Genomic DNA, 12235 nt, shown 5'->3' with positions numbered 1-12235 from the left:
GCTATTGAGTTAATAGAATGAATCAGTTTTTCTTTTTAACATTGTTGAGCTGTGCTCCCTACTACTTTGTGGAAGAGTAATGAAACAGCAAGGCTTCCCTTCAAGGTGGTATGTTACTGGTTTTTTTTTTTTTCTTTTTGTTTTTAAAGATGGGTTTTCACCATGTTGGCCAGGCTGGTCTCGAACTTCTGACCTCAAGTGATCCACCCACCTCGGCCTCCCAAAGTGCTGGGATTACAGACAACTGTTGATTTGTTTGACTTCAGTCATGTTAAATTTGCGTTTGAACTATCAAAGTACAAAGTAGATTGACTCAAAATTGTCTCAGAATATTTCTACTTTTTCAACTGCAGCTGACCATTTATTACAGGTAAAGGATTTTCGTTTGAAGTTGTGAGGTTATATTTTCAAATAATTTTAAAACATTAGATAGTAAATATTTGAACAGTCTACGGATGGGTGTGATCATCCCGTGAGTTTTCACTGGAAAACATTTGAAAAATCATCAAAGTTAAGCATTCATATAGTTGAATGAATAAGTTATTTTGCAGTTTTAATGATAAGCAATGGTCTATCCATGTTTCCCGTGACTCCCATTTCCTCTGTTACAGAAAGCAAATCCTGTTGCCTCTTTCAATGGAATATTTTGGGATTTACCGCTATGTCTTGACTTAATATGTATTAGTTATATCATAAAATATAGTCACAGTTAAAATTTTGGTTAAAATCATGTTCAGCATTTATAAAATTATGACTGTAAATGCTGCTCACAGGTGATCTTTGTAGGAAACGGATACTTTTTCTCTTCGTGCGAGTTCTTAAAATTTTTTTCTTTTTTCTTATTTCCAACAAACCCACAACAGAGTTCTTAAAATTTTGAGATTTTAAAATGTGTTTGGTTCTTTCTCTACTTATGATGAATTCCTCCTTAAATTCTTAGCCAGTTGTCTAAATCTTTCCTCTACAAAATCAGGTATCAGAGGTATACTTTTTTTTTTGAGACAGAGTCTAGCTCTTGTTGTCTGGAGTGTAGTGGTGTTATCTTGGCTCACCACAACCTCCGCCCCCTCCCCCACCCCGGGTTCAAGCGATTCTCCTGCCTCAGCCTCGAGTAGCTGGGATTACAGGCATGCACCACCATGCCCAGCTAATTTTGTATTTTTAGTAGAGACGGGATTTCTCCATGCTGGTCAGGTTGGTGTAGAACTCCCGACCTCAGGTGATCCGCCCGCCTCGTCCTCCCAAAATGCTGGGATTACAGGCGTGAGCCACCGTGCCCGCCCTCATCAGAGGTTTTGTAAGTTTTCCTGAAGAAGTCTCTCCCAGAGTCCTCTTACATGCCCAGATGTGGCTGCTGTCTCCCTGTGCCTGGTGCACAGACCCTCACCCCGGGATTCCCTTCACTGGGTGCCCTGTTGGATCTCGTTTCTTGTAGTTCGTATCTTCCTCTTTTTTGCTTTACTCACTTGTGTGAGTGCAGTGCATTGTCTAGCAGTTTCCTGAAATAGGATTCTTTTAAGCTTCTGTATGTCCGATAACTCCATCAAACATTGCTTTATGTCTGCCGTCATGTTTTTATTCTGTCATTTCCATTTGACACTTTTGGAGTTACTCTCCTGAAAATCCTCATCTGCTCATCTGTTTATGCATGTTTACTTTGTCCATGAGATCCTTTAGCATGTTAATTATAGTTATCTGCAAGTTCGATACCTGGACCATCTAAGTTTGGGTTTGTTCTCTGTTGTAGTGTTTGGTTATGGAATCGCTTTTTTTTTTTTTTATCTTAATATAATAAACAGAGATGGAAGTAAATATTTTTGCCTAAGGATAGGCACCCTTACTTTGTGGTGTTGAGTTAGTCTAGTTAGTAGTTGAGCTGGGTTTGGCATTTGTTGCTATATTTGCTTTCAGTGCATGCTACAAACTTTTCCCAGGTGGATTTGGTGGCTCCTTTACTGTTATAGTGAGATTCTTGGGGAGAGAAAGTAGAGCTTAAATGTGCAGATCTGCCATTTTTACCCAGAACTCCAAAACAGTAATCCCAGTTAAAACAAAAAAAATCTCCCTCTGAAATTCCCAAGCCTCCTATCCAGGCTTTGATACAGGGGCAACTCCATTATTAGATAATACATTTGGTAATAGTGGCATTATTTTAAGAACTGCTGTCGTTGAGAAACTTACGAAATTTGCAAAAGGAAGAACTAATTTTCTTTTTTAAACCATAACAGGCCCAAGTTTGTTCTGGTGGTCTGAGAAGAAAAAAGATGAGCTTCTGAAGTTTTGGGAAAATTATATTTTAATTATGGAGACTTTAGAAGGAAATCAGGTAAGTGTTTTCTGATTTTAGCAAATCCTACAGTAGATAATTTTTCTTTTTTAAAAACATTCATTAAAAGCAATACAAAAAGACCAACTCAGATATAGCTGGTGATGATAGAATCCAAGTATACTTTGTTTTCTGGCATAAATGCAACTTAGAATGTAAGTTCTTTCAGGAAATTAAAGAATACTTTCAGTTAACCTAAATTATTCAAAAAATTTCATCTTATTTGATCTTCCCTTGCCATTCTAAAACTTTTAATGTTTCTCAGCATCACCCAAATAGCTTGTCGTAAAGCATAAATTGCTGATGTATTTTCATTTCATGTTTTTATGCTCTTATTTTTAGATACATGTTATAAAGCCAGTTTTACCAAAGCTGAACAATCTGTTTGAATATGCGGTATCAGAGGAAAACGGTAATCATTACTTTTATTTGATTTTTTAATAACATTCATGGTTTTCTTCTCTGATTTTATAACTAATTCCTGTTCATTGTAGAGAATTGTGAGAAACTATAAAAGTTACAGAAGAAAATATGAATCATCTTGTAATGCTGCTACCAAGAGATAATTGCTGTTACCATTCCAGATACACCCCTTCTGGATCATGTTGTCCATGTTTATTTCACTTAGCATAATATCTGTATCCATCTACTCATATCCTTAAATAGTCTTTAAGAACACAATTTTAAATAGCTGCAGAATTTTCTATAATTTAGAGAGATGGTTAATTTTTTAAACTGTGGTGATGGAAAATTTCAAACATTCACAGTAGGAGGAGAGTGTGTGTGGCACACTCACACTCTTAAATTACGATCCTCTCATGGCCAGCCTTGCTTAGTGTGTCCTATGTAGTCTTTCTTGTTCCCTTCTCACTAAATGGTTTTGAAGCACATCACTAGATGTCCTATCATTTTTTTTTTTTTTTATGAGACGGAGTTTCACTCTTGTTACCCAGGCTGGAGTGCAATGGCGCGATCTCGGCTCACCTCAACCTCCGCCTCCTGGGTTCAGGCAATTCTCCTGCCTCAGCCTCCTGAGTAGCTGGGATTACAGGCACACGCCACCATGCCCAGCTAATTTTTTGTATTTTTAGTAGAGACGGGGTTTCACCATGTTGATCGGGATGGTCTCGATCTCTTGACCTCGTGATCCACCCGCCTCGGCCTCCCAAAGTGCTGGGATTACAGGCGTGAGCCACCGTGTCCGGCCCTGTCCTATCATTTTATCTATAAATATCTCAGCACATTTCCTTAAAAGATAAGTTCGTAGGGTTTTAATGATAATAGAGTCTGTGGTTTTAGTACTCACTGTTTTTGTTTTTTTTTTTAAGATGGAGTCTCACTCTGTAGCCCAGGCTTGAGTGCAGTGACACGATCTTGGCTCACTGCCACTTCTGCCTCCCAGGTTCAAGCAATTTTTTTTGCCTCAGCCTCCCAAGCAGCTAGGATTACAGGCATGTGCCACCATGCCCGGCTAATTTTTGTATTTTTAGTAGAGACGGAGTTTCGCCATGTTGGCCACACTGGTCTCGAACTCCTGACCTCAGGTGATCCACCCACCTCGGCCTCCCAAAGTGTTGGGATTACAGGTGTGAGCCACCGCACTTGGCCAACAGTTGCTCTTTGGTATGAATATATCTTTTAACTGCTTTTCATTCTTATTCTCTTAGTATATCTTTTCCAGTGTTTGTTAGAGTTACTTTTCTTAAGCTTTCAGTTATTCTGTATCTTGTACTTCTTAGGAAGAGAAAATACCAGGATATAATTTTAAGTACTGTTTATAAGCCCTTGATCACTATCTTATGAGAGCTTTTTAGGAGATACACAATGAAGCTGGAGCTTACTAAACTTATTTTATAAAATTAAATTTAGATTAATGAAATAGCTAAATGCAGGCCAACAGTGTTTTATGTTCATATGAATGCTAAAATGCTACATTATTGTGTTTACACATGAGAATTAACCTAGGTAAATGGTTTTTAGTGCCTACTCTAGATAATTACAACTTTAATAGTTTGACCCCTTAGGAATTGAGCTTTATTCGTTTGATTGCTGTAGTTGTTTTCTGATATACTGGGATTTTTCACAGAACATAAGCATCTATAGTTACACCTGGGGCTAGAATTTAATTGAATCTTGTTGTGACTCCACTTATGCATTTACCATTAAAACAATGCTCTTATTACTGCATTTTGCCGACAGCTCTTGGCAAACCAAATCAAATAGCAGTGACTGATTTTGAAAAATTACCATTGCCAAAGAGTTGAACAGGCATCTTGGTGTAAATTACAAATAATGGATTAATTTATTTATAGAATGTCATGGGTTAAAGATGCTGAGTATTTTTCTCTAATAGAATTAAAAGATATTTCAAAAGAGAAAACATCTCTAAGATATTCATTTATTCTATTTTCTTATTTGCTCACTCATTTATTTACTTAATAAATATTTACTTAGTGTCTAGTATGTTGGTGCAAAACCTAGTAATTACTGGCAGTAAAGTGGTGAGAGAGCTGCAGTGTTTTTCACCTGACTCTTGTTTTTTCTATGAAAAAATAGTTTTGATTGTAAGGTATATGAGGGGAACAGACAAGGGGCTGATGAAATGGACTAAAGGGTGAGTGGGGTAGTCAGGGAAGGCCTGTCTTAGAGTCACATCTAAACTGAGAGTCCAGGCTGAGGAGGCACCACCTGCTATGCAAGCCCTGAGATGGGAGCAGCTGTAGGAGGCAGAACAGAAGGACCAGCGGGGCTGCAGCAGAGCTTGCGTGTGGAGCAAGGGATGAAGGTGGAGTGGCAGTCAGGATCCATTCATGCCTTCTTTGGACTTTGTTCTAAGAATAATGGGGAGATGCTGAAGGAATTTAAGCAGAGGAGTGAGAGTTTCAGATTTCTGTGTGAAAAATGGATTGAAGTGGGTAAGAGAAGAATTGATTGAAACTATTCCAAATCTGAAGTTCCAACCTGTATGCATGGGGTAGTAGTTAAATTTTCTACACTGTAGCAGTTATAGCATTCAGTTATAGTCTTCCTTATTTTTTCAAGACAGAGCCTCACTCTGTTGCCCAGACTGGAGTGCAGTGGTGGGATCTGGGCTCACTGCAGCCTCCGCCTCCCAGGTTCAAGGGTTCAAGTGATTCTCATGTCTCAGCCCCTTCAGTAGCTGGGATTACAGGCAAGTACCACCACGCCTGGGTGGATTACTGTGTTTTTAGTAGAGACAGAGTTTTGCCATGTTAGCCAGGCTGTGCTTGAACTCCTGGCCTCATGTGATCCACCTGCCTCAGCCTCCCAAAGTGCTGAGATTACAGGCATGAGCCACTGTGCCTGGCCCATTTATAGTCAATCAGAACGAAGCTGCCTGAATGCAGAATACTGAATACCAAAATTATTTTGGTTATTCAGTAAGAGAATGTACTCGGCTGTGACTGAAAACAGGCTAGGTGTGGTGACTTATGCTTGTAATCCCGATGCTTTGGCAGGCCGAGGATAGAGGATCACTTGAACTCAGGAGTTCGAGACCAGCCTGGGCAACATACTGAGACCATGTTTCTAAAAAATATTTTAAAAGTTGTCTGGGCATGGTGGTGCATGCCTATAGGCCTACTATTCAGGAAGCTGACGCAGGAGGATTGCTTGAGCCCTGGAGTTTGAGGCTGGAGTGAGCTAGAATTTTGCCACTGCACTGCAGTCTGGGTGACAGAGTGAAAACCTGTCTCTCAAAAAACAATAACAAACTTTTATAGTGTTATAATGAAGTAACTGTGTTTGTCTGTACATGTATTTATGAGTATATAGTCTTTATGGCAAAACAAAGAACCATATATCAACATCAGCTGTTTATTTCCACAGGATGTTGGCTCTTTCACCCATCCTGGCATATGTGTATTTATAAAAGAATGTTTGAAAGTGAAAACAAAATCCTGACCAAAGAAGGTGTTATCCACTTTTTGGAGCTATATGAAACAAAGATTCTTCCATTTTCACCAGGGTTTTCTGAGGTATGACAGCCTATCCCCTTCCTTGCTCCGTTGTTGAAAGATGTATGGTAAAAATACACTAGGACTCTGCATCAGCAAGTAACATTTTATAGATTTGCATCCAGGAAATCGTATTTCTCTAAACCTAGCCATCCTGTTTGGAAAAAGCTAGTGTTGTTTCTCAACAAGCAGAACGGTAGAACTGCCTGCATTTTTACCATCGTGGGAAAGTGGTTCTCGTTATCAATATTCAAAACAGCGTAAGTCAAGAATCATAAGCATAAGTCAGGTTTTCACCATAGGAAAACTGTGGTTTAGAAGCTTTCAGGTGATATCGTTCTGAGCCACTGATTACTGCTGTTTAGTGATGCTACTTCCCCAGTTCTAACTCAATGAATTGCTGTTGTCTACTATGTGAAACAGAGATTGCCTTCTGAGCAATATTTATTAGAATCTATACTTCCATTTGTCAGGAACTACACAAGGCAGAGACAGTGGGAGTTATAGCTGTGATTTTAAGTTTTATATTACGGTGCCGTGTGTGTCCCATGATGACTTCCTTAGGTAGAGTAATCTGCCTCTCATTTAACGGTGACCTAAGTCAATTTTTTTTCTTTTTTATTTTTCAGTAGCTTTTTTTTTTTTTGAGATGGAGACTAGTGCTGTTGCCCAGGTTGGAGTGCAGTGGCGTGATCTCAGCTCACTGCAACCTCCGCCTCCCAGGTTCAAGTGATCCTCCTGCCTCAGCCTCCCGGGTAGCTGGGATTGCAGATGGGCGCCACCACCACACTGGCTAATTTTTGTATTTTTAGTGGAGATGGCTTTCCACCATATTGGCCAGACTGGTCTCGAACTCCTCACCTCAAGTGATCCACCTGCCTTGGCCTCCCAAAGTGCTGGGATTACAGGCGTGAACCACTATGCCTGGCTTCTTCTTCTTCTTTTTCTTTTTTTTTTTTAAAGATGATTGTATTTATTTCTCAGATAGTGATATGATTTTTATTTTTTTCTGAGACAGAGTCTCACTCTGTCGCCCAGGCTGGAGTGCAGGAGTGCAGTGGCTTGATCTTGGCTCACTGCAACCTCTGCCTCCCGGATTTAAGGAATTCTCATGCCTCAGCATCTCAGGTAGCCGGAACTACAGGTGTGCGCCATCATGCCCGGCTCATTTTTGTAATTTTAGTAGAGACAGGATTTTGCCATGTTGTCCAGGCTGGTCTCAAACTCCTGGCCTCAAGGATCCGCCTGCCTTGGCTTCCCAAAGTGCTGGGACTATAGGTGTGAGCCACTGTGCCCAGCCTAAGTCGGTTTTTTCTAACTGTCTTAATATATGCTATGATATATTGATATGCATCATGTTTCTGCATTCTATTCTTTCTGCACTTCATGTAAGCTTGCTCTTCTGACCAGTATCTCATATTAATTTTTGAGTATAATTTATTTATCCTCTAGGCATAGGGTCTTAGGTTTTCTCTAGAGTATCTTTTTGGTTTTCTTATCATTACCTTTATTTTCTAGCATATGTTACTTCTTTGGCTTCCTTTCTTCCTTCTTGACCCAACACATGAACTCTCTTCTTATTATGGCATAAGTTTTAATCAGGTGGGAAAATTCTGTAGTTACTTTTTTTCTGGTAGAATTAAGCTTCCCCTCCAGGACCATCACTAAATTTAGCCTGCAGCGTAAGAGATCAGCTTTGCTTTTAGCAGGTGTTCTGTAAGCCTGCATAGGATGTGCCGTCAGGGAAGCTGATTTCAAAATTGCATTTACAACTTAGTATCAATTATCTGTCTTTTTTTTTTTTTTTTTTTTTAGTTTATTATTGGACCACTAATGGATGCACTTTCAGAGAGCTCTCTGTATAGCAGGTAAAGAGACATTGTTATGATGTATTTGATACATAAATTTCATGTCAGGAGACATGACCAGATTGTTTGATGCATTTGATATATACAGTATGTTGCTGAATAGACAGTGAAGTTTTTCTCATCATGTGGTCCTTTCTGTATTTGTTATTCTTGCATTCTGATTTGCATCAAGTGTTTCTCCTTTCTTTTTTTTTTTTTTTGGCTTCCTTTTTTCTGCCTTGAGCTCCTCCATTCTTGGGCTGTTGGAAAGCATGTCTTTTACAACTCACTTTCTTCTCCCTATTCCTGCTTTCTGCCCTCTTGGAAGTTGCAATGACTTTAGCTAACCAACACTTTAAACTTATTTTCCTTTTTCTTTTTACTTCGTTTTAGACTTATAGGCAAGTCTTGAGAATAATACAAAGAATTCTCTTTTCTCTTTCATCCATATTCCCCAAATGTTAATTTACTTGATCATTGCCTCTCCCTGTGTGTGTATCTTTCTTAGCTCTGTCTGCTGATGAGACTTACCCATCTGTATCTGTTTCAATGCCTGTCTGTCCATCTATCCATCCATCCATCCATCCATCCATCCATCCATATTAGCAACCGTGAATTCACAACAGGACATCCAATTTCAGTCCAGTACTGCAGGGTTTATTCTGACCTTTCCATATCTGACAGTGGCTGCTGTTATTCATCCTGTTTCTACTTACAGGCCACAGTTATATTTTGAAAAGGTTGACAGTGAGAAGTTTGTCAGGATTGTACCTTAGCCTCATTTTTTTGAGCATCATTTATGACTCTTGAATTCTATCTTCAAAAATTTTCCCTGCTCTTGAAATTATGTTGTCTTTCTAATATTAACTAAATTTATAGTTGTGAGTCTTGCTGTTTGGTATGTCTCTAAACAGAAATACATCCCCCTCAGCCAATTTCTTGAAACATTTTTAATTAGTCTATGCCAAGTTGTATTAATATTTAGTCCAGTTTAATAATATTGAAGAGCATAGCAACATTTGATTTGCCAATTATTTTTGGTTTTCAAGTAACTCATTACTATTGAATCATTTTCTGAAGCAATTAGACAGCTGGAGAGCAGTAAAACCCATGAAAAGATCTTGGTGTTTTCTAAGAGTCAACAAACACATTTATTATGAAATGTCTTCAGTTTTCTTGCACTCTAATTTGTTCAATTAGCAGATAATGTTCCTGGAAGAAGCATATAGCAGAAAAAATGTAACTTTAGTAGATGTTAACAATTAAATGCTCTTGCAAAAGTGACTTATTACTAATATATGTCTTTGCTATGAATGTTACTTCTTTTATTTTAGACCTAAAGATTTAGAGTCATTGGATTATATATTGAGAACAATTAAATATAATTTTAAATTGTCATTTCAGGCTCTTATTTTTTATGATATTATTTAGCAAGATTCATATGTGTGGAAGAGAAAGTGTCACAAAAAGGAAATCCTTAGTATAGTAGTAGGTTATTAACTCACGTCCATTTTTCTACAAGGTCCTGATGTTTCTATAATCAGAAAGATTTTCTGAATTTTACTGAAAAGTAAAATACAGGTTCAAAAAAATAAGATTGTCTGATTGTTTTACTGTTGAAGGACTTTTGTGCCATGGTCCATGTAGGCTAGTTTCAGTGTAATCACTTGTAAATAAATGTTAACTATTTGTTTCCCCTCCCTCTCTGTTTGTAGGTCCTCAGGCCAGCCGATAGGAAGCTGTTCTCCATTGGGATTGAAATTACAGAAGTTTTTAGTTGCTTATATTTCTCTTCTTCCAGAAGAAATAAAGAGTATGTGTCAGTAAAGGGTTTTTTTTTTAATGCATTAACTTACAGTTTTTTTGTTTGTTTGTTTGTTTTTAGCAAGATTGGTTTATAAGCACCATCAGCTATTATAATAAATATTTTCAAAAGCTTTCCTTTTCCAGGATATGCATATTCTCTCAGAATTACACAGTATCTTTTTTGAGTACACACTTTAGTCATTGTGTATAACATCTGATCAGTATTGGCATGAGTAGCATGGAGGTCATTTTAGGAGGTGTGCTGCAATTTAGCCATCTTTTGTAATTGTCTACTATTCAATTTCAAGAATTAGTAAAATATATGCAAGAAAGAGGGAAGCTGGTTTTAGGAAAAAGTTGTAAACAGAATACCCATTGTGGCAAGTTGTCCCTTTATAGATACTGACTTAGAAAGATAGAAAAAATTAGCCAGAGACAGTGGCTCACGCCTGTAATCCCAGCACTTTAGGAGGCCAACATAGCAAAACCCCATCTCTACTAAAAATACAAAAATTATCTGGGCATGGTGGTGTACATCTGTAGTTCCAGCTATTCGGGAGGCCAAGACAGAAGAATCATTTGAACCCAGGAGGCAGTGGTTGCAGTGAGCCAAGACTGTGCCACTGCACTCCAGCCTAGGCGATAGAGCAAGACTCTGTTCCAAAAAAAAAAAATACTTATTTTATATAAGACCTTGTCCTAGAACCATCCCCAATCCTCAGGTTGGAGATGTATTCTTCATTCTAATGCGGTAGATTGGAAGGCAAAGGACAAAAGCAGTGTGATTGTTTGCCGAGCAGCAGCAGGACCTACTCTGCTTTGTGAATCTGCGTTTCACTCCCACCTTTGTGATTTATAAAGTGAGCCTAGGTATGAAATACGTATTTTTTCTTTTGTATTTAATCTGCAAATAAAGTGACAAGATAACCAATGGCAATATCTATTCATAACATCAGAAAAAAGGGACAGTATGGACTGTATATCATGACTTTATAGAAAATTGATTGTTTTGAATACTTCTTTAAAAAAATGAGTTACTGGGGAAGAGAACTATTAGAGCCATTCTTTAGTTTGGCATTTTTCAGAAGTTTAATTGAGCTTCTGGGTTGCAGCCATATGGGGATGAAATTGTCAGCCACATTGCTGCCTTGCATGTCAGTAGCACACGAGTGAAATGATGTCGGCCAGGGCTTCCTAGAATTTGAGAGCCAGGTGTTTGAGGTCTAGGGCCAGGCATATTCCAGATGCTTGGTAAATGTGTTGAATCAATGTAAAATGGAAGCTTGGCCATTGTCATCTTCCTAGTGTCATGAGTGAGGTTTTAGGCAAAAGATGGGATTTACTGGATTTAATTGGCGCAAATGGAAGGGAGAACAATTGAGGCCAGGAGTTCAAAAAGAGAGAGTAACTAAAACGTTCCTTCACAGTTACGTAGTCATTTTTCAGTCACCAATTTCCAGTGAGTATCTTCTGTGTATTCTGAATATCTTTTGTGCTAGGTATTTCGAAAGATAAAAAATAGACATCCTTTAAGGAGCTTCTGAGGATTTCTTAAAAGTCATTCTACAACTATTTGAGAAAACAGACATTTTCACTAACTGCATGAGCTGAGAGTCCTTAACAAAACACACATTAGCAGAGAAGACAGAATGAAGCACTATCCCTTTGTATCTCAAAATAGAAATGTAAATAATCAGGATTAGATCCAAGGTAGTCAAGACATAGCCTATGAGAAAGATGTTACTGTTTGTAGATACTAGAGGCCACTAACCATCAATGCTTCCTATCCTGTTTTTCCTTAACATCTCAAGTAGGAGAATGGCTTCTATCATAAAAAATTTATCTTCTACCAGCTGGGTGCGGTGGGTCACCCCTGTAATCCTGGCACTTTGGGAGGCAGAGGTGGGCAGATCGCCTGCGGTCAGGAGTTTGAGACCAGCCAGCCAACATGGAGAAACCTTGTTTCTACTAAAAATACAAAAATTAGCCAGGCATGGTGACACATGCCTGTAATCCCAGCTACTCGGGAGGCTGAGGCAGGAGAATCTCTTGAACCCAGGAGGCAGAGGTTGCACTGAGCCTAGATTGAATCATTGCACTCTAGCCTGGGCAACACAATGAGACTGTCTCAAAAAAAAAAAAAAATTTAGCTTCATGGGTATCAAAATCTCTACAGTAGAGTAGAAATCCTACTAAATAAAAATGAAATAAGATTAACTTTTTATTTTACAAGAGCTTTATTGAGATATAATTCACCATTTTAAACCATTTGATTCAGT

At 38.4% G+C, this 12235-nt stretch overlaps 1 protein-coding gene across 1 annotated transcript in view; it reads left to right on the top strand.

Annotated features, from left to right (window-relative positions):
• Positions 1 to 12235, top strand: part of TARBP1 (TAR (HIV-1) RNA binding protein 1) — a 79528-nt gene that overhangs the window by 1511 nt on the left and 65782 nt on the right. Inside the window, exons 2-6 of the mRNA XM_064383615.1 lie at positions 2229 to 2326; positions 2669 to 2738; positions 6176 to 6324; positions 8119 to 8171; positions 9866 to 9963. Of these exons, the coding sequence (XP_064239685.1) occupies positions 2229 to 2326; positions 2669 to 2738; positions 6176 to 6324; positions 8119 to 8171; positions 9866 to 9963 (468 nt within the window). The remainder of the gene's footprint in view (positions 1 to 2228; positions 2327 to 2668; positions 2739 to 6175; positions 6325 to 8118; positions 8172 to 9865; positions 9964 to 12235) is intronic.

The sequence above is a fragment of the Aotus nancymaae genome, unplaced genomic scaffold, assembly GCF_030222135.1.
Source record: "Aotus nancymaae isolate 86718 unplaced genomic scaffold, 86718_ANA_hifiasm-v0.15.2.pri h1tg000032l_0, whole genome shotgun sequence".
Lineage (NCBI taxonomy): Eukaryota > Metazoa > Chordata > Mammalia > Primates > Aotidae > Aotus > Aotus nancymaae.
This window is presented reverse-complemented; position numbering and strand designations above follow the sequence as displayed.